The 21244-nt window shown below is 40.9% G+C and overlaps 1 protein-coding gene across 5 annotated transcripts; it reads left to right on the top strand.

Moving 5' to 3' along the window:
- The first annotated feature begins 58 nt into the window (after nt 1-58).
- LOC146670522 (ras-related protein Rap-1A-like) lies at nt 59-20907 on the top strand. 5 transcript variants are annotated; one of them, XM_085407485.1, is made up of 8 exons: nt 59-176; nt 7354-7442; nt 9480-9548; nt 9860-9916; nt 11056-11196; nt 15341-15484; nt 15808-15938; nt 20567-20907. In XM_085407485.1, exons 2-7 carry the CDS (start codon nt 7386-7388, stop codon nt 15895-15897), a joined length of 558 nt encoding a protein of 185 aa, XP_085263611.1. In that variant the 5' UTR covers nt 59-176; nt 7354-7385; the 3' UTR covers nt 15898-15938; nt 20567-20907. The 5 variants fall into 5 exon arrangements, with proteins under 5 accessions (XP_085263611.1, XP_085263612.1, XP_085263615.1 ...); XM_085407486.1 differs by having other exon boundaries at nt 122-176; nt 7349-7442; XM_085407489.1 differs by lacking the exon at nt 59-176 and adding an exon at nt 234-413.
- Nucleotides 20908-21244: the final 337 nt, after the last annotated feature.

Genomic DNA, 21244 nt, shown 5'->3' with positions numbered 1-21244 from the left:
TAGTACTTAGCGTTACTGTGCAGTCCGTTATCATGCAAATGACGCGGGGCGCGCGGCCGATGTGTCATGCCCTTTTAAGAAAAATGAGAATCAGCGGGGAGTGACGTCTGCTGCGCGCACGGGCCCGAGGCAAACTGACACTTGCGGAGCGGCGAGGAGACAGCGAGCAAGATACGGTAAGTGCAGAAAGCCAAACTTTACTACGTGCTGAATGCGGTCGAATAATAAGTCATTTGCACGGGACTACGTAGCGCCGACGCTTGCGTGGCCATTAGCGAATTCATCATCACACGCCGTGTGTGTCTGTGTGTGTATGCGTGTGTGTTTTTTCGCCGAATAAAGGAGAGGAATTGCCCGCAAGTACATACCGGAGTGTGCACTCCCATTTTAGTCAAGGCCAGACGGAAGGGCAGGTAACGTTAGCTGTGGCTTTCCCGAGAAAATACACTGCAGTGTGGCTTGATTTAGTGCTTGCCACGTCTGGTTTGGTCGGGAATAGTAAGGTAGGGTTGTTTGAGGCGGGCTTCTGACAGGGTGGTTGTGTTTTGATAGTGCGCAGAGGTCGGGAATGTGTCGGCTAGTTAGCTCGCTTGCTAACGAGCCGCGGCTAGCGGTTTGTGAAGTGTCGGCGGCCCGCAGCAGGCAGTTAAAGCTAGCTAGTTAGCGGCATTTTGCTAACAAGCTTGATAACGGGACTTAGGCTAGTTGCTGGTTTGAAACTAGACTGCTTGCGGACACATGCCGGCCTCACTCGCGTGGATTATAGATTATGCCATTTTAAGGGTTTATCTGTAAGCGGGCTTATGATTTGACCAGAATTTGATTAATGTTGCTGGAGCTCATGTTGTAATAATCACACATCGACAGTGTTGTGCTGTGTGGTTTAGTCCGAGCCACAGATTGCAGGGACTTGGCATGACCTGAAGTGATAAGCATATGCCGCTGCCTTAAGCAAATTAGGTAGATTCACAGTGAGATAACCAAAGAGCTCAAATTACTTTCTCTTGTCTGACTCCAAGCTTCGTGACAGCCTATCGCATATTATTTCTGCTTCAGGGGGAGAGATGTGAAGCAGGAAAGGTGTGTGCCCCATCCTTGAAACTGTAAACACACAGCAGGTCACTTTCCCAGTTAATCGGCCCTTTTTACAAAGAGGCTCACTGCCTCAAGGGTACTTTATTTCACTTTTTCTTTGTTGAAATTACACACTTCCCCGAACCTGACTTTAAAGATGCCATCTATGCCAATAACCCCTACCCTCCCTCTTAGTAAGCAAGCCAGCCTGCTGTCAGGATTCTTGAACAGGAACAGAGACTGGAAGAGGTTATTTTAGTAGGTAGCTACTCCTTTTCCATCCTATCAGCATGAAGCCTTTTTGTGCTTAGGAAAGAGGATGTGGTTACAGGTCAGGGCCCCAGTAACACAGATGCATTCAGCTGACAAGGCTTGTCAGTTACGGGTCTTTGTCATAATTAAGTCACAGAGTTTGTGTGCCTGGCTGCAGTTTAGCTCTGACTCATGGGGGCATTTAAGGTTGTAGGATATAAGAAAAAAAAGAGAGTTGTATAACTTGATTATTGGATTATTGGGTTATTTTATGTTAGTTCATGTTTTTGTAAGAGAAGAGTGATCGGCGAGTGCAGCTAAAAACTCTTTGACACCTGTCTTTATTTCTTGAATGAAGTTAGTTTAATTGATAACACAAAACAATTTCTTCAGAAAGTATTTTACTCTAGTTACCTGTGAAAACATGGAATTCCCCTTTATTGTAACTCTGGTGGTAAGCGTTTATTTTACAAGCTTGTAAATTCCTAATTTCCTAGCGAGGTTTGTAATTTGGTAGTAATTGCAGGAAATTACAGACAAGTTTAAGTTGATACACTTCAAATTAATTAGTTACAATTAATTGCCAAGCTACTTATACAGCAGGACTTGAAAATCTGTTACAGGTGAAATTTCATGTAAAGACAAACTTAGACCCAACTAAACTAAGATCAAAGGAATGTTTGTAGATATTTTTTGTCAGCAGCCTCTAAAGTTAGTACTTTTTTTTTTTTTCTTCTTTTTTCTTTCTTATGTGTAGTGAACTGCGGTTTTTAGTCGAGGTAACATAGGAGCAAGCACTTTTGAACACATAAAAACACCTATTAGCAGAAACTGTTGGAGCAACTGTTATCTCACCCTAAACCACAAGTAGGTTTTTTTTTTTTTTTGACAGCGTAGCTCATCAACATGTAGTTTGTCAAGCAAGCGAAAACCCACAAGAGTTGGTATTGTGCTGCTAGCGTAACCAGCGGATGTGTGCATGTTCACCATCCGCACTGGGTGGAGGATACGGAGGGCAGCTGTCAGTCATCCCATCCTGCTGAGTCAGTTTGTGTGACAGCTTCGTTGCTGTTGGATTAATCTCAGTAGACCAGGAAATTGTGGATCCTGGGAGGTTGTACTTTAGCTGAACAGCCTCCTGTTCACTAAATTAAGTTTTGCAGTTTATCCAGACTTGCATTCATTGCATGCTCTTGCTACCGGCGCCACCTAATCCAATTCCCAGCCTTAGATGGATACATACCTTTGGCTGTAGAGGGTGAGTGATGCAGTGATGTCATAGAGGAGCATGTTTTCTGTGGCATGTGGCCTTCTCCCGCTCCTTATTTGCTGGGGTTACTACGAAAGCAGATTAACAGCAGTGGTGTGTTTGTTTTCTTGGGAATGACAGTGTGTAGTTGAGGGCAGTGGAAAGAGACTGGTTTGGTTTTAAAAGCTGATGTCCTTAAATGGCCCTATGTGTATTTTTGCGGGTATTGTGACTGTGTTTGCAGGCTTGTGCTGTGTGTAGTTTCCCTGATATCATGCAGGCAAGGTGTCAGAACGAGAGTATTCTTTTCACTCACTTTAGTACCTTTTTGCAGAACAGGCTGCAGGTAGCTGCAAGTTCAAGGAAAACTCAAAAAGAAACAAAAATTGTGTTGCTGGCAAATTAAACATGAAGCAGAGTCTCTTTGAGCTGTAATCAATATGTTCATTTGGGGTGTGAAAGATGGCACCAAGTCCAGTGATTCTAGCATCAATTAAGACACTCTGAGCTAAGAAATTTGGTCTGTTTCTCAATACTTTATTAGTAGCAGTATTTACTACTTTTTTTTTTTTTTTTTAGTGGTTTTTTGCTCTTCATTTGTATTTGAGCTTCCGTGTTAGTTCACCAGCACTTTGACTCATTGTTTTCATACATAGACTGCCATATGAAAATTTGGGAAAGCAATCAGATTTGAGATTTAAGACCTTTTTATATTTATTTTGGCACAAGTGCAACAAAAGGACAACTACTGATGGTGCACGTGCATAAGTAGCAACACAACTGTAAAATTATTAAATAAATAAAAAATGCGGCACATACATTACTTTACACTAAGATTATTGATATGTTATTGACAGGCTGTGTTCATCAATGTCACGGGTAAAAGCTGTGTTTCAGCTTGTTTGTTTGTGCATGCATGGATGGTTGTGAAGCTCCTGCCTGAAGGTAGGAACTGAAACAAAAAAATATATCAGTGCTGCCAACAGTGCTAATTGGTGAGAAAGTGCCGGCTGGGTGACTGTCACCTATGTTTAGCAGCTGCAGTAGTTTGTCTGGTACTGTTTTCACTGTGAGAATCTCTGTGCGCGAGTCATAATGCTAAAGAAATGTGCTCCCAGTGACAGGTCATGTAGGGGGAACTACCACCAAAACGGTTTTAGGTTCTTTGCCTGGTGTTCAGGACAGGATTTGTCAGTGTGACAGTATCACAACTGTACAAGAAATAGCCACAAAACTTTACAGGTGTGTACACGGTTTTCCCCTGGCTAGAAAAATGAGGTGTCTTTTATTTGTGGCCATTATTTCAAGATAGAGTAAATTGAAATGTTGAAAAATAATTTTATCAGTATGGCATTGAATAATGGAGAAAACCTTTTGATGGGACACTGCAATATTGTATACGAGGGGGAAATCCCTGGTCTGACTAAGATCAAAATGAAGGTTAGGTTTGACGGTTATGGTTTGACCTATATAATATTTAGTAAGAGAGGCCCATGAGGTTGCATTTCATTCTCAGCTGCATGCCTCTGTTCTGTATTATTTTTATTAATTTGAAATTATGTAAAATAATTTTTTTAGAAGTTGGGTGTGGTCTCAGTACTTATTGGCAGTTCAGTTACTTTTATTTCCAGCACATGATGGCCTGTGACTTTTTTTTTTCTTTTTAAATATATATTTGTTTATATGCTGTGGTAAGCACCCATAATTGCAATAAGGGAAACCATACCCTATCAGATTTGCTTACAGTTAGGTAGGTGATTACAAAACTCCTTTAAATGTCAGTAACTTTAAACTTAACTTCTTTCCAGTATCAGAGAGACTGTGAAAAACCCTGAAACACGGATTGTAGGGCTTAATTTCCATTTTGTTCTGAAAATAGCATCACATTTGTGTGAAAAAGGGGATATGAGATCGGAACTAATGCTAAACTAGTCCAGTAAATGAAAAGATTATTTTTAACTTGCTGAACAGCAAACTCTTAGAGGAAACAAAATTTTGGCGACATCTCCATCTCTTGTGAAATGAGGAATCTCTCTGCTAACGTCAGAAGTAATTCTTACAGTGCTGAAAACTCCAGATGTACATGACAGATTTGGATTCTTTTTTTTGTGCTTTTACTTTCTAATTTGACTTTTGTCTCAACCAGCAGTCCTTGTTCTGCTGTGCAGCCTTGGAGTTCTTGGTGTAGTGGCTCTTGGTCGTGTTGTCCCCCTTCTTGTTAGGGGTCCCTCCAGCTTACAGCACCTCTAAAGAGCAGAAAAAGGACTGCTGTCACCAGCTGCAATTCATAAAGGCAGAGTTGGAGTTTTTTGGAGTTTCTGATTGTGGAAAGAGCTTCTCTTTGGAAAGGCAGATGAATGATATTGAACATCAACCTGTTTACCGAGCCAGGGATTAGTGAGACTTGAGACAAGAAGGGCCAAGGATGGCTAGTTACTAGTAACTGATCCTTCGAAATAAGTCTGGACTGGCTCTTATTCTGGTTTATCTTTTTTTTTTTTTTTTTTTTTTTTTTTTTTTTTGAGGGTGATCCACACAGACCTTGTTTTGTTGTCATATTCGGCTTTGCACACTTCTTTTTTTTTTTTTTTTTTTTTTTTTTTTTGTACAGTAGTTAATCTGCCTGGTAGTTTGTGGTGCTTTCTTTCCTATTGTCATCTTAATTTTTGTTGGCAGACAGTTTGTAGGTGCATTCCTCCTAACATTTTCGTATCCTACCCGGTGCTGATAATAACATGTTAAATATCCTTGCTAGGCAGCCTGTCCAAATAAAGAAAACTGTCTTTTTAAACCTTTCTACACCTTTTTAAAAACATGTAGTTACTTTATTTGTTGACACATGCGAGGAATGGACCCTTAGAAACAATTGCTTCATATGCACAGGCTGCAAACTGAGGTTTGAAATGGTAAAGATGGGAGCTGGAATTTGACTGCACTTTTTTGGAGGAACACTCATCCTCCATAATGACCTTTGAAGCTGGCACATAATAATCTGACTGCCTCTGTCACAGAGCGAGCCCCTGACGTCATCCGTCTTAGCAAGGGTCAGTCCACAGCATTCACAGTGGAATTGTGATGTGCACATAGCTGACAAGTGAAGTGTAGCCTAAATCTTAGTGTGACATTGTCTGTACCACATTGTATATGTGACACACTGCATGCACTTGACTTTGTGCTTGAATGTTTACATGAGCGTACAGGGGCGCACGTTTGGATAGCACTCGTGCATCCCTGTTCTTTTTCTTCACCGCCCATTGGCTCCTCTCCCTTAATCATGCAAGGAGAACTTCTCTTTGAGTGCAGAGGATTAGAGAATATGAATTATGCACACTCTGGCCTTCATGTCCCACATGGTCCCTGCTTGTGATTGAAGCTGGAGGTCCTTCGTCCTTTGACCACTCCCCCTGAGAGTTTGTTTAGCGTGTGCTATTTAAAAAAAGCAGTGCAGAAGAGGATCATCTGCTTCCAGAGTAGCTGATGATTGGGCTTTTGATGTTTGCAAAAGAGTTGATGATTAATCGAGGCTATATAGTTGTCCTTGGGACCTAATTTCAGCATGCGCTACTATCTGATTTTTATTTATTTTTTTCGTTACAGCCTTGATGTCAACAAGCGGCACTTTTTAGCCCTTGATCCAAAAGCGCTTGGTTCATTAAAACATAAGCTGGCAGTCAGCTGCCGTGTCTTTGAAGAAAACCGATATTAAAATGTTTTAGTGTTCTCTAAATACATCCCTACCACATTTTGTGGTTGTATCAGTAATTTAGAATATTGTTTATATTTCAAGTTGAATGTCTTTTTTTGACTGCAGCTTTGACAATTACTGGAAAATCTCCTCCTATTTAAAATATTGTTTTTTCTAAACCAGCTTTGTTAATGGGGGTTTAATTTCCTCAACTATAATAGACATGTTTGTGTATAAAATGTTGAGAAGTAACAAAGATTTCAGCCAAATAAGGTACCAGACTGATTGCTTTTAAAGTACACAGAGTTTATTCTTATTGCTGTGCGTAGACACTCATCACAGGCCTGTTCTGAGCCAGGAAAAACCCTGAGACACTGCTTGATATGAAGTTAGATCAGTAGATAAGGAATCAGAAATCCCCACATTGCTTAGCTACATCTAAACCCCTTCTGAGTCTGTAGCCCAGCTTGTAGTGACCCAGTTGGCTACCCAATCTGACTTTACGCCACAGTGTGTGCTAGTGATTCGTAACCTCCTTGTTTCTTAAAGGGATATTTTTACTTCACAATTTCCTTCCATCACATTTTCCACTTCCCTCAGCTGTTTTCTGTCATAAGCGAAGGAGACCGCCACCATATTGCTGTTTTATAAAACCAAAAATTGACTCAGTGACTAACAAATCTGTAAGCAGGGTGTGTTTTGGTGTGTGTGAAAGCCAAATGATTGTGTCATTACGAGGAATATCTGCCAGATCAATGTATCATCTCCTCTCTCCTTCAGTTCCCCCCTACACATACACATCACAGCTGGTTTTTGTTAGAGAGGGGGTCACATACTCTTCACCTCCTCCACCCTGAAGCAGCTCCACTTATGGGTGTTCCCTCCATTGTTGTTCTGCTTCTCCTCTATATCCTCCAGGAATGACTAGAATCCTTTCTTTCTGGAGTGGGAAAAACTCAAAGACCAGACAGGAAAAAAATCCCTTTGATTTGCCTGAAAAGAGATTTCTTTTTTGCTTTTTCCCCACTGTTTTTTCACACCTTTGCTCATTTTGTTTGTCCAATTTTTATTTTTCCCTGTTTGTCCAGTGCAGACTGTTGGGCTGTCCAGTGAAGCAATCCCGCCATGCGTGAATACAAGCTAGTGGTGTTAGGCTCTGGAGGTGTGGGCAAGTCTGCTTTGGTGAGTATGGCCTTCCAATCCTCTTCTGCATCTGCTGCCTCTATTACTCCTGCCATGTGTTCCCTAAAGACTTTGTAGATAATTGTCAATAAAACAGCAAGAGGCTTTGCTAGCTTTTGAAGGAAAGCATGCGGTGAAACATTTTTAATTATGGAGGTTTATAGAGCACAGATGAAACTGTCTTTTGACTGTTTAAATTTTTTCCTAAAGGATTTATTGAGAACATGCTTGTTTGCTGACAAGGGTTTAATCTATCTCCAAGGCCTGTGTTATCGAAACTAGCTGCCTGTATACATATAATGCATATAATGGTTTTATTGTTAGGGTTTTTGAAATGTTCAAAGAGTGCCAGTCCTAAGCTCATCTGTGTTTACATGTATAGACATCGTAATCTGTTTTTTTAACTTTTCTTAAGGTTGATAGAGAACAGAACCAGAGCAGTGATGTATTTTATTGTCAGGAGACCTCAGATGCCTGTGAAATGTGTCGTATGCTTTGCTCAGCTAATTTCAACCAGGTGTCAGATTAATCCCTCAAACAGGCAGGATTAAGATGTTATCAGGTGAACTTGGTCTACCCCACTAATGTAAATCTGCCGCTCAGCACAGAACTTTTAACACAATCCAAAATTGGACATTGCTGTTTATTTGGAGAGTGACACATTTATCATAATTTAGGCTCTATGTACCATATGAGATTTGAAATAAAGCAACTGATATGCTGATTGAAGATCAGAAACATTGGCATTATAACCATTTTTATGCACAGGCCTAACATGTACTTGGAAAAACTAATATAATTATATATAAAATGTTCATTTTTTTAATACTGCCCAAGTCTGGAAGCCATGCACATCACCACAGATGGCTTTCCTTCTTTGTGATGCTTTGCCAGGCCTTTGGTGCATCTGACTGTAGTTGCTTGTTTGTGGGGCTTTCTGCCTTTAGTTTTGTCTTCATGTAAATTCCTTTCTTGATTGAGATCAGCTGATTACCTTGACCATTGGAGAATATTTCTGTGTTTTTGTTTTGTTTTTTCAACCTCCAAAACTTCTGGGTTGGTTTTGCAGTGTGGTTAAGATTTCTGGCCATCTGTACTCTGAAACACTGGCCTGTCAATGATCTGAGCTGACAGTATATTCCTATATGCTTCAGAGTTAGCTGCCTCTGTCTTTTGTCATATCACTGGTAAATGGTGAGTGCTATTGGAAGCTACACATCCTAATGTAGTCCTATTGACATCAGCATGTTTTTACAGATGGAGATGTGTGCCTCATTCCAAGCCTTCTCCATATTTATTTCTTCACATTATTCTCTTACTGAGTGATTAATTTCATTGGTCTAAAAAATGCTGTTTCCACACTGAACTGGCACCTCTGCATTTCTAGGTCTAATCTGGCCTAAACTACTGGATACTATATTCAACATTTTTGAGGCTAAATTGTTTTTACCTTGTGGCGAGCCCTCTGTTTGCTGTCTTGAAGTCTTCTCATTGTGGTAGACTTGGATAATAGACATCTAGAAGAGTTTTAGTACATCCAGCCAAGTGAAGAAAAGGATTGTTTACCATGAAAAGGATCCTGTCTTCCACTATTGTTTTATGTGAATGTGCAGGCCGTTTTTTGTTTTTTACATTCAAGTAGCAAAGTGTTGATTTGGCCACTCTATTTTATTTTTTTTGCGCCACTCAATTTTTCTTGCACTGAAAGCTCTTAACTCTCTGCATCTTCTGGGTTCACAGCAATGATTAAACAAGTACAAATCCTAAACTGGGGATCAGCCCTTGTATTTTCTACATTTTACTATTCTAACTGAATATTTTTTGATAAATAAAAAAGTTCAAACAAATGCAGATTTAGAAGTGTGCCAGTAGAATAATTATGTTGTGCTTTTGGTCACAGCTGGGCTTCATGAACATCCTCATTCCTGTCTAGTTGTGATGATCGTAGGTGGACAAAGTGTTAGATGATATGGCACTTTGGCTGCATGCGCTACTCCAGCAGTTTGATGTTGGCTTTCTGTGTGTCTCCCCTTACAGACAGTTCAGTTTGTACAAGGAATCTTTGTGGAAAAATATGACCCTACAATAGAAGACTCATACAGAAAGGTGAGTGTCCCGTGAGAGGCAGAGTGCTGGCTTGAAATGAGCTGATTGTTACCAGCTGCTCCTCAGGTTCACATATTATTGTGCTCGGAAATTTTCTCATTCAACTGCTTCTACTCTGTTACCCTCTCATTCCTAGTTTTCATTCTTTATATTTTCCTGTGACTTCATACTACTGGTGTGGTTGCTTTCATGTTTCCCCTCAGTGTTAGCTGTCTCTTTCAGTCTTCAGTGTATGACCTATGAATATAACCTATGAATTTTGTTTGCTCAGTGACCTGAAATTAAAGATGCTCTTACATGTTTTCTTACAGCAAGTGGAGGTAGATGGACAGCAATGTATGCTTGAAATTCTTGACACAGCCGGCACAGTAAGTAAACTCACTGCCACTGAAATCTTCAAATGCTCAGCTTTGCTGGGCATATGCACTCCTGAATATATATTTTAGTAAATCTAGAGGCGTTTCAGATTGGACAATGCGTTAGGTAGTGTTTGGTAATTTGGCCTCTAGGGAAAACAGCCTTATTTATTTAAAGCTAAATTGTAGTCAGAAAGCAGTCGATTCTCTCTGCACACACTGTTTACCTGCATTCGACCGTGACCTGCTCAGATGCTATTAGTCAACGCTACTCGGGCTCAATCTGGGAGAAAAGAAACAGACTCCTGGCACCAGAAATCTTTTTCCTCGCCTGCAGTTTTTACATATTCATAAATGATATTTGATACAAGGTGTGACGGTCTCCCACACTGTGAAACATTAAAACAAGTTGTATTTCACAGATACATTGGGCAATGAGATCTTTAGTAGCTGAAATGACATCCAGTTATGAGCTGACACTGTGATGCCTTTTTATGGTGTATCTATGATTGTTTTAGAATATTTTGTACACCAATCTAACATTAGTCTTATTCTGCCCCCCCACTGGTGTCCTCGTGCAAGAACATTTCTGAAACATTTGTCTGTGTGGGAACTGGCGACTGAGAAACACATCTCTTATCCTAGAGATGTGCAGAAACTGTTTTAAGTGTGCGTTTGTCGGTAACAGACCACGTTGCATTGCACTGTGTGTGTGTCTTTGCTGAAAAACCTGACAGACATCCAAGAATTGTAATCCTGCACAATACTGTTTCTTTATCCACTGGGATTTCAACCAATCCACTGTGATTATTCAGTTGATAATAAAATGGTGTTCAGTTTCATCGACGTACACTGGCCTGAAATTGCTTATTTTCTTTTTTTTTTTTTTTCTGTTTCAATTCTGACAAATGGACCAGTCAAAACAAAAGGGACAATCTAGAGCCAACACATCCATGCTTGACAAATGATTTAATGATTATTTAGACTTAACCATCCAGCAAAGTTTGTAATCTTGTCACAGATATGCAATGTAATCGTCAAACTGGTGCAGCGAATAAAAGAGTAAAAAAAGAAAAAACAATAAGTAAAAGTTGGAAGCTTTAGGACAGCGCTCATAGTCTCTCCATCTTTTTTTTTCCCCCCTTGTGTAGGAACAGTTCACAGCTATGAGGGACTTGTACATGAAGAATGGCCAAGGCTTTGCCCTGGTATACTCCATCACAGCACAGTCCACCTTCAACGACCTCCAAGACCTGAGAGAACAGATTCTACGAGTAAAGGACACAGAGGATGTAAGTATACTGGCATAAGCGTACAAGCGTTTTATAATTTTATCAGTTTGTGGCTAAAATTTTCTTTAATCACGTAGGCTGTGGAAAGCAGAGTAGTGGCAACGAGTACAGTTAGACCTAAACGCCCTGTGTCCGTGGGCTCAGCCGCCTACATTTTTCAGGGGCCTGATCAGACTGTTGCTATAGATACCATTCAACACTATAATCACTCTGTGTTATGCAATTAATTGCAGATTTGTATTATCTGAACATAACACAATCAGTGTCACGGTGTTATGTTTATAGAGTATAAACAGTGGCAAACTTGTGTACTCTGCATAACTGAGCACTGATTAATATTAACGTTGTGTGGGTATGTCCCTGCGGTTTCATCAGTGTTTGTTGCAGACACCGAGCACTCGTGCTCACGGGGATTTTTCTGTATACTGTGTGGTTTTCTCCATCAGGCCTGCCTCACATCGACGCTGCAAATAAGAGCATGTGTCATCTCCTTATTTTCCAAGCTTGTTGTTTGTCACCAGCACATTTCCAGTTTTCTATATATCTGCTAAACTGTGGGACTGCTGGAGCGAGTAAGCCCTCTATCCCCTCTCTGGTCGAGTCGATAGTGCGTCAGCAGGATCTAAGATGCCCTTTTTTGGTGATCTCTTGAGGGAATGAATGTTACCATAACCCACCCTCTTGGTTTTGCTTCCTTACGTCTCTCTGTTCCCCGTCAGCCATCTGCAAAGCCTCTCTCTAGCCTGGAGCAGAATACCTCTCTTTTCTCTTTTTCTTGCTCCCCTTACTCTATATTTGTGCAATTATTGTGCTGCTTTTATTTGAACTGGCCTTTTCAGCTTCTGTTGCATTCTTCCCCCCCTCTGTTTGATGGCCAACCTTGTGGTGTTGATGTGGTCTGGCACTCTATGTGGGTGATTGGACTGTCAGGCATGAAGTGCAAGGAGAGCCTCAGCTCATCAAAAACTGGGTTGTGAGACTGTGGTTCTTCATTAGGCTCTCCATGGTTTGGGAGCTGAGGTTAGCCTCAGGCTAACAGATGGATTGCAGGACCAGTGGCTTCTCGACACGCAAGGAAAGAGTTGTTTCTTTTCTTCTGGAAATCTGTTCCCTTTGAAAACATCTTTTAGTTTAAACAGTTCAGCTTATCTGGCTATTATGGCCACTCTGCCAGCTATCAGTCCACTGGTCATTTGTGCCCTTACCTTTGATAGCCATGATATCTGTTTATCCTTTTTTGCCCCTTGCAAGAATGCATGACCAAAGGAAATGCTGGGCATGTTTTCCCTTTTTCTTCCAAGAAGGCAGATTTCTTAGTTTGAGAAATCTTTCAAGTGACTGCAGAGCTAAAGCAGAAACCGTTGATGCTGCTACAGCTGTTCTTATTCTCAGCTCTGACATGCACCATTTACTGCAAAGCGGGTATAATGTACAGATGCACCTAATATCACCAGGCTCAATTAAAAGGGCTTTTAATGGTTGTACATTCATTGAACACAGTAGGGTCAAATTCCATCTCTTTAGAAGAGCCATTAGTGGCAAAAATAAAGTAAGTGAGCAGACACTAGTGAATTAAAAGCTCACTTCCTTCATTTCCTTTCACACTTCTTATGTAAGAGAGGTCTTATGACTTTTCCGGGCCACCTCAGTCTCTGCCCGTGTGACTAGGATGGTAGTAATGCCTGACTCCAATGCTTGTGACTCACTGCTCCATTTTAAAGAACTAACTCCATTCATTTTTGTCGTTCTGTACCCGCCTGTTCACTGTTACCCACAATCCAATCTTCGGCGTGCCATTGTGGGCGGGATACGACCTGTCTGTAGCATGTTGATAAAGTCTGAACAGATTCTGTGGGTTGTGTGGATTCTTCAAGTAGGCTAATGCTGCCTTGTGTTCTGCTGACGCTGAACATTTTTTTTTCCTTTTTCCCTGCATACCTCCATCCTTTCAGCCATCTCACCATTCTTTTTATCCCAGCTTGACTCAAGAGTTTATGTTAGGAGGGCATACCACTGGTTCTCCCGGGACCCGTGGGAGAAGTGTCATTCAGCAGTTCAGCTTGAGGATTTGTTTAGATATCAAACATCAACCACCAACTTCTGTGGGGTTAATCTAAACATCTCAGTTTCCTGTCGTCTGCCCCATAGAAAGGGCACAAAATACTCACCCTATATCTTACTTTGTCTCAAGAAGCCTGACGGTAGTGCTCCAACAGCAACCTCTGAAAAGAAGACTTACTGGGGGGGAAAGAGTATGGACAAGTGAGCACATGTCAGGATACTGGTATTTTTCTTAAAAATATGTAGCTTTTCCACATCCACAAGACATGTCTGGGGGGCATTTGTAGGTCCTCAGAAGAGAGTGAAGGCAGGATTTCCCATGCATAAATTTATTTGGCGCCACAAATAGACTTTCCTGGCTGATATATTATTGGCGCCTCTTTTGTTGCATGCAGAATTTTTCCATCAGTTGATTCCTAAGCTGTATCACAAACGCAGATATCCCGTGAACGAACCCTGTGACAACATCTTAAAGTCTTCCTCACATCTGAGACGTTTTCTAACATCATACAGTTTTACAGTGATTAGTTTATTAAGCCAAGTTTCAATGTGGAAATGCAGCCCAGGCTGAATGAACACATCCACACACAGACCTCTCTGTGTCATATAATTCCAGAGAGCAGCTGGAGCATGGAATCCAGCTGAAACATTTGAAAATATTCAGGAAGGAAAGCGATGTTATCCCGGTTGGGCGGGGCTGTCATAACTTCCTCCGGGCCAGCATTCTCCCTAGATAGCCGGGCAGGAAACAGCAGGCAGGATGAGACGCATCCCGACACCCTGACTGCCCAGCTCTGCCTACTTTGACAGTTGAGGCTGAAGTTTTGCCCAGAATACTGTCCTCCTCAGGCTTTCTTTTTTTTTTTTTTTTTCTGTTTTCTTTTCTTTTTGAGGGGACCTTTGGTTATTAAAACATTTGAGAGAACAAAAGAAGCAGCATTGCTGGTTTTAGGAGGTTCCAAAACTGGCTGCACTTAATCTCAGTGACTGTCCCCTCAGCTTTGCTTTTAATTTATTTCCCTTTTAAAGAAACAAAAGTTAAAAATAAACCACCTTCCTCATCAGTTCCTATTGATTCTTTAATCTCTCTGGACACAGTTGTGTAACCTAAATGATTTTCTTTACTTTCCCATCGGGAAGGAGATCGTTTTTTTATTGATCATCTTTGTGACCCTCCAATTCAGGCCTCAGAGAAAAGCACACTCATTGACTGTTAATACTCATCTCTTCAGTCTTTTACTTGGGTTGTACATTTGTTTGCAGATATTGCTTTTTCACTACCTTTCACTCCAAGAGATTTAACCCCTTTGTTTATATGTGTGTGTGTGGCTGGTGTGTTCAATAAAAAAGCCTGGGCCTTTATACTGTTAACCGTTCCCTGAGGTAGAGTTAAAGGGTGACAAATGGATTAAAACAATCTTGATAATGTTTGTTTTCTAACATTCCCAGCTGCACCTCCCAAAGAAGGGTCCTTTTCTCCCTGCAAGATGGCATTTAAAGGTTTATGGTTAAGTTTACAAAAAGTAAAGTTTTTGTATTAAAATTTTGTATTTAAAGTCTAAAAGAAAAGTTACTGAAGCCTTTTAATGCAAACGTGTTTATAGGAAACACGTTTGCTTTTCTCCTATATCTAATTTCCTCTCTGTAGGGGAAAAATGGCAAAAAGGTATGAACGAAGAAGTTATACAAAGTCAAAAGTAAAAGGAAGGTTCTTCTCCTTCATGAGGAGACTTTGATTCATGGCTCATTATGTACGGTCTTGTGATTCAAGCTGTATACGTGTATCCTGTATACTTCTAATTTATCTGTGTTGGATGTGAACCTGGACTACAGCCTCAGCTGTGAATAATACAAATTGTAGGATTTATATTAAATCCTAAAACAGCCTGCTGACATACAGAGTGGAGTCTAGGTTGTAAGGACAAATGGATTTAGAGGAATCTGAACAGTTTTTCTGAATAAAATGTTAAGTTTTACATTAAAATAAATTTTAAAAATGCATGAACAAGGAATATGTGACCAGACAATGGGGGATAAATCATGTGAGCACAAACAGAACCTGCTTGCTCTTACCTGTCCTCAGGTGCCGATGATCCTTGTAGGGAACAAGTGCGACCTGGAGGATGAGCGTGTGGTGGGGAAGGAGCAGGGCCAGAACCTGGCCAGACAGTGGAACCACTGTGCCTTTTTAGAGTCCTCTGCTAAGTCAAAGATCAACGTCCTTGATGTGAGTACAAACGTCCCCTCCAAAAATGCAACTCTATATATTTTCAGTTTGTTTTCCATCTCAGTCACAGATGGATGTGTGTACTGCAATCATCAGTAGAATTGTATTTATTTAAGACACATAATTAAGGTTTCTCTGACATGTAGGTAATAATGAGCTTAGATGGATTATACTTCATTCTCTGGGCTACATCCTGTTAAACCTTCTGTCTGCAAACTGTCACACAAATCCATTTAGTGACGAGGCTATGTGTGGGTACTTAAAGGTATAAGGTTTAGAGCTTTATTAACATTTTATCTGTGTTGTCTCTCTCTCTCTCTTAGATCTTCTATGACTTGGTCAGACAGATAAATAGGAAAACGCCAGTGGAAAAGAAGAAGGCAAAAAAGAAATCCAACTGCATTCTGCTTTAAAGACCTTTCTCCCTTCAGCCCCTGCAGCAGCTCTGAGCCAGGTGTGTGTGTGTGTGTGTGTGTGTGTGTTTGTGTCTACAGTTTCAAAACACATTAGTCTTAAATACCCATGCAGCCGGCATCTTCACAACTTCATGATTCATAGACAAGCTGTCAGATTAATTGTTATGTAATGGCTTTGATCTTCCTGCTGTCTCCGATGGTACTGCATACATCAGTTGTCGTTTTAGTCATGTGGGTTTGTTTGCGTGCGGTTAAGTCGAAACAACTTTAACTTTATAGTCTAAATAAACTGTTCACAGTGGTTATTGTACCTGTATAAACTCAAAACATGCAGTTTAGAGATGGAGCCCCCCCTCCAAGTAGCTGGAGGTATAACTGAGGGTTTAAGTAGAGACAATAGATTACACAATTATAGTGTGTGTATTAGCAAGCAACATGAGGTAATGCCTGACCTGGCTCCCTGTGATTCATTTAACTGGTTACAAGAGAGGTTCTTGGTTTAAAACGGTCTGAAGAGGAACTTTTCAACCTAACAGCAGATACACAACACTGATCTGTCGTTAGCTCTCTTACAGTCTACAAACAACTTCACTCGTCATTCAGTGAATATTATTTCATTGATACTGATGACGCATAGGCCCCGTGAATGTCTAGAAATGAAAGCATCCGTGAATTACCCTTCAGACCTGTGAAATGCTTTTTAAATCTTCATTCCTGTAATATGAATGAGTCAGTCTGCGATAACTGGAGATAAATTTCAGACCTCAGCAAGCTGCAGCAGCTCGTTACGTCTGGGAAATCCTGATCTGTCAGCATGTTGTTTCCCAGACGAAGAGCTGCTTCTTTTGAAATCTTTTTCACAGGATTTAAAAAAACCAAAACAACCCATGTTGAGTGGTGTTACGACCCGTCTAGGGCCAGGCAATAACATGAGTGAGGCACCTGCCCCCCAATGACCTAAGCAGCCACAGGAAACAAATCCGTTCTTTATAATGTGATTTATTTATAAAGTGGTAAAGACGGACAACAAAACGGGAGTGTCAACACTTCAGGGTGAGCCGAGGCCAAAATAATAAACAAAAACAAATCAACACAAATCCTGCACCCCTGACCTTACCAAAACAAAGTCAAAAATAAAGACTGAGTCTGACCTCCTTAACTGGAGAAAACTGGTGATCAAAAGAAACGGCAGCTCAACCCTACCCACTCCACTTCCACAACTTTCAAAACAGCACTGCAGCCAGCGGCTGCCACAGGTATACTGCTGGGTCATGAGGAGAAACGCGAGGACCTCTCCCGCCGCGGCACTCCAGCCTCCTTTTAACAGTGGTAATGAGGAAGTCTGAAAACTGTCACGCTAAGTGCTTATTTCTGTGAATCCTTCCAAACAGACAATCTTGTCTGTTAATTTTAGAACGACCGCAGGCAATAATTAAAGTCAATTCGTCAAAGTCTGGACTGCAACATGAGAGCAGATTGGAGCTGCAAAGCATTTTCTGTAAACACTAATGACATGTTTCCTTGTTTCTTCTACAGTTGTATAAATCTTATATGAGATTTTAATAGATGGCCAGCACATTGAGTAAGCTGTTAGCTACTTGCTTTTGCTTCATTGTTAATCAGAATCTGCAAAAACTACTAATTAAGTAAAACTGCGGTCAGAGAGCAGCCATCCTTTTTGTCATATTGCAGGCATACATCTTCAGTAACCTAAAATAAGTCAAAATTTTCATTATGTCCCGATGGAACTGTGCCCATTTAACCCACCTCTCACCAGTTTCAAAAGTTTCCACTACATATGTAGAACGTTTCCTTCAGGTGAAACTCAATCTATTCAGTTGAGGAAATCTTGTAAGAACTTAGGATGTGCAGCCACCCTCACATGGAGATTACTGAATTGGGCCTCATTGTTTCCAAACTTTGAAGGTAGTGAAGCGTAAACTGTTCAGAATGCTTCAAACAAACTAGTTTGCATGATGTGTCATTTGACCTTCTGTCAAAGGCTAAACCTGTTTGCTGAAGTAGCTGTGTGAAAGGTTGAATCTGGATCAGACGCTGTACAAAGGAGATGTAACTGTTAGCTTTTGTGAATTTGCAAATGATGTAACACTCTGCATGAGCTGTTTGGTCTGTGTTTGCCGACAGCACAGGAGCCTATTTTTGAAGCAGTAAATGCCCAAATATTTGCCAGCGTTTGGTTTGGGCTCGGGGACTAAATCTGCTGGTGATCGAAGGGCTGCAGGATGGAACATGAGTGGGTTTTAGGACTAAAGCCTGGGTGTCAGTGAAGCTGATGTGTCCTTGAGCAGGACTCTGACCCTTAACATTTTTTTTTAGGGATCTGTGCTTTTTTTTTCTCTAAGTAGACAAATAAGTTCTTCACAGTCGGTCAATACATTTCCCTGTCAGTAATAAAGTGGCATTGCATTTCCGCAATAATAAACAGCTGACTTTAATATAATCTCCAAACATGAACTACTTCTCCCGAGTCTGCTTTAATGTTTCCAGATCAGTAGTTGGCTATATTTTTTTTTTTTTTTTTTTTTTTTTTTTTTTTTTTTTTTTTTTTTTAATAAGTATACTGAACCCACAAATAAGGAGTACACATCCATAAAGCCTACAGATAAATAATAAAGGACTGACAAGCCTATGGGATATTTTGCCATAAGGATTGGAGCAAAAAACGAATCTAATTGTGAGCAAGAATAAAAAGCTTAAACAGTTTATTCGCTGTTAATTGGTGAATGATATTGTGAAAACAATCAAATGTCATTAAAAGAGCAAAATGGAGCTCATATGGCCTCTTTGTTGTTTGAAATTAAAAAGGGTGTAGCTGAACAAGCGACAGTTTGCACAACTTTTTTTTTTTTTTTTTTTTTTTTCTTCCTCCAGTATTTTGGTTAGAGTGCAGTCGCTTTTAGAAGCTCTTACAATCTGTTAGCTGGTATTTTGAGCTCTGTTGTCAGAACAAAACCCCAGTGTTGCCAGACCTGACAGGTTCACACAGCCAACAGAGAGATCTTACGTCTTCAGTTACTTTTAACTTCCAGGGTGGAGGAATAAAACTTTGATTTTGCAGATAAAACTGGATTAGTGAAACAGACAGTGCCATTGTAGCCAGCCCAGACAGCAGGGTCGCTGAACCACCCACTGCGTTCCTCCTCTGAACCCATCTGTGTTGGTCAGTTAGAGCTCCAGTGTGTGAGAGCGGGGGCCTCTGTTAGCATGCCCCAGGGTGGCGTCAGCACTCCCAGCACCCCCCACCTCCACCCTACCCGACTCTCACGCCGGCCAGCCCAATGAACCAGCACTAACGGGATTTCAACCTCGCTGTTCCACTGCTCACAGCCCACCAGCTCATACGCTGCGAGAGGGAGAGAGGGGATACAGTGCCAGGCACAGACGGGACGCAGAGAGTTAATGGGACATGTCAGTTTGTGGCTTCCAGCATGTTGACCTGATGAGCTCATGAACTTTGAGTCTCTGGTTTTATCTGTCACTGTATTCACTGGGAGAGGGATATATTTAGGGAGCTGTTAGCTTGCATGGCCCTAGATTCCAAACACCTTAATGAAATAAAGCTATCATTAATATTCTTGAAGGAGCTCTACTATGTGTCTGAAGAGGTCTGTTAATGAATACTTCATCAGAAACCGAGCAACAACATATGGAAGTTATGAAAGCTAACTGTAAGACTAATAAGAAAAACAAGATTTGCTGTAGCCAGAATGTGATTATAGCAACATGAGAGTAGACCGCATGAACACTTGAAATAAGAATGGTTACTGCAGGGCATCTGTTATTGCGCTCATTACCAACTTATTGTCACTGCCTCTCTGAAAGGTAGCTTGGCCTGCAAATGAATCACGAGCCTGCTAGTTGCACTTGTAGCATCATGCATATACTCCTATTATGTTATTTGTGTTCTGTTCTCATTTTGGTGTTTGTGAGTTGAACACCAGCGGCTCTCGGTGTTCGCCCAGACAGACGTTCATTTAATTGCAGCAGCTACACTTAAGCACAGGGCGAGCATGAGCTAAGAGCTCAGACTGTTAATGGAAAGATGGCACCTGAGCAGTGTTTAAACATCCCAAGCAGAAACTCGGCAGACCTCATCACATGACTTTTGGCACACGGACTGATTGAAGTTTTGCTCAGCTGAGAGAAGCCACAAAATGCTGATCACTCTGCTTCCTAAAGCCTTTGGCACTGAAAGTGCCTCTGAGGAACATAGTGCAGGAGTACTTCTCTGTGCTCCCTGTTGGACTGCTGGCTTCACTTTCTGCTCTGAGGTGTGATTTTCCCCTGAGGCTTTGTGTTAGACATTTGATCTCTTTTCCAAGGTCTGGTTAAGATGTAAGAAAAGCGCTAAGAAGTTTAAGAATGAAAAACTTTGTATTAAGGGTCCAAAAAGCAGGTTATAAGTTTTTAATTTTATTTTTAAGCCTTAAAATCCCAGGTTTATACACATCATTCTTGTAATCATTAATGCTTTTACTTTAAAGTGGTATAATATATGCTATATGCCCGTGTATTTTTTTTTCTAATGAAATTGCAACACTTGCAATGCTGCTCAGCAGCCAGTAGAGGGCACTGCCGCCTTAATTTTCTTTCAGAGGGTGATTTGAGTTGGCTATGGAAGGACTGACAGTGTGCTGTCTTGCAGAAATGCTGTAATGAAGAACTGTTGCCCTGATTGGAACGTGCCAGCATTCCAACAGCCCTGACCCTACCCTTCCTCCATCAGCCATAAACGGTGAATCAGCTGACTGAACTGCTCCTATCAAAGATGAGGATGATCTACACCAGAGAGAATGAAAAGAGAAAGACAGTAAGAGAGAGTAGACTCTGGTCTCTCGCCTCCGAGGACCTTCCTCTGTCTCAGTTTGAGTGTGAACGCTGAACGGGAAGCGTCCACCTCTGCACCAACAACAGCACCACAAACTGACGATGTTCTGATTAAAATGCAGCAAAGCCTCTGAAAGTAAAAAAAAAAAAAAAAAAAAAGTCCACGAGCTGCCTACATGGCCAGCCCCTTATTTTTATTTTTTGACAGCTTAACATAAAGAAATAACAGCATTTAAGAAGGAAAACAAAGTTAGAACTTGGATTCAGTATTTTTCATCTTTTTCAATATTGTATTTGAAAGACATGGAAGTTGACCTCTTTAGTTGTATGATTATAAATATTCTTCAAAAACGAGCATGAATAAAGCATCAGTTATTACGTGTAGATGTTTTCAAGTGAAATCAAAGTGGAAAAGTGAGAATTTTTTTTTTTTTTTTTTTAATAGCCATACACCTATTCTCCATGCCTGTCATGTCAGTGATGGTAGATCGAGGTC

The sequence above is a fragment of the Rhamphochromis longiceps genome, linkage group LG5, assembly GCF_057381845.1.
Source record: "Rhamphochromis longiceps isolate RC_006_pf linkage group LG5, R_longiceps_female_GT1.1, whole genome shotgun sequence".
Classification (NCBI taxonomy): Eukaryota; Metazoa; Chordata; class Actinopteri; order Cichliformes; family Cichlidae; genus Rhamphochromis; species Rhamphochromis longiceps.
Note: the sequence above shows the minus strand (reverse complement) of the source record. Positions and strands in the feature narration are given on the sequence as shown.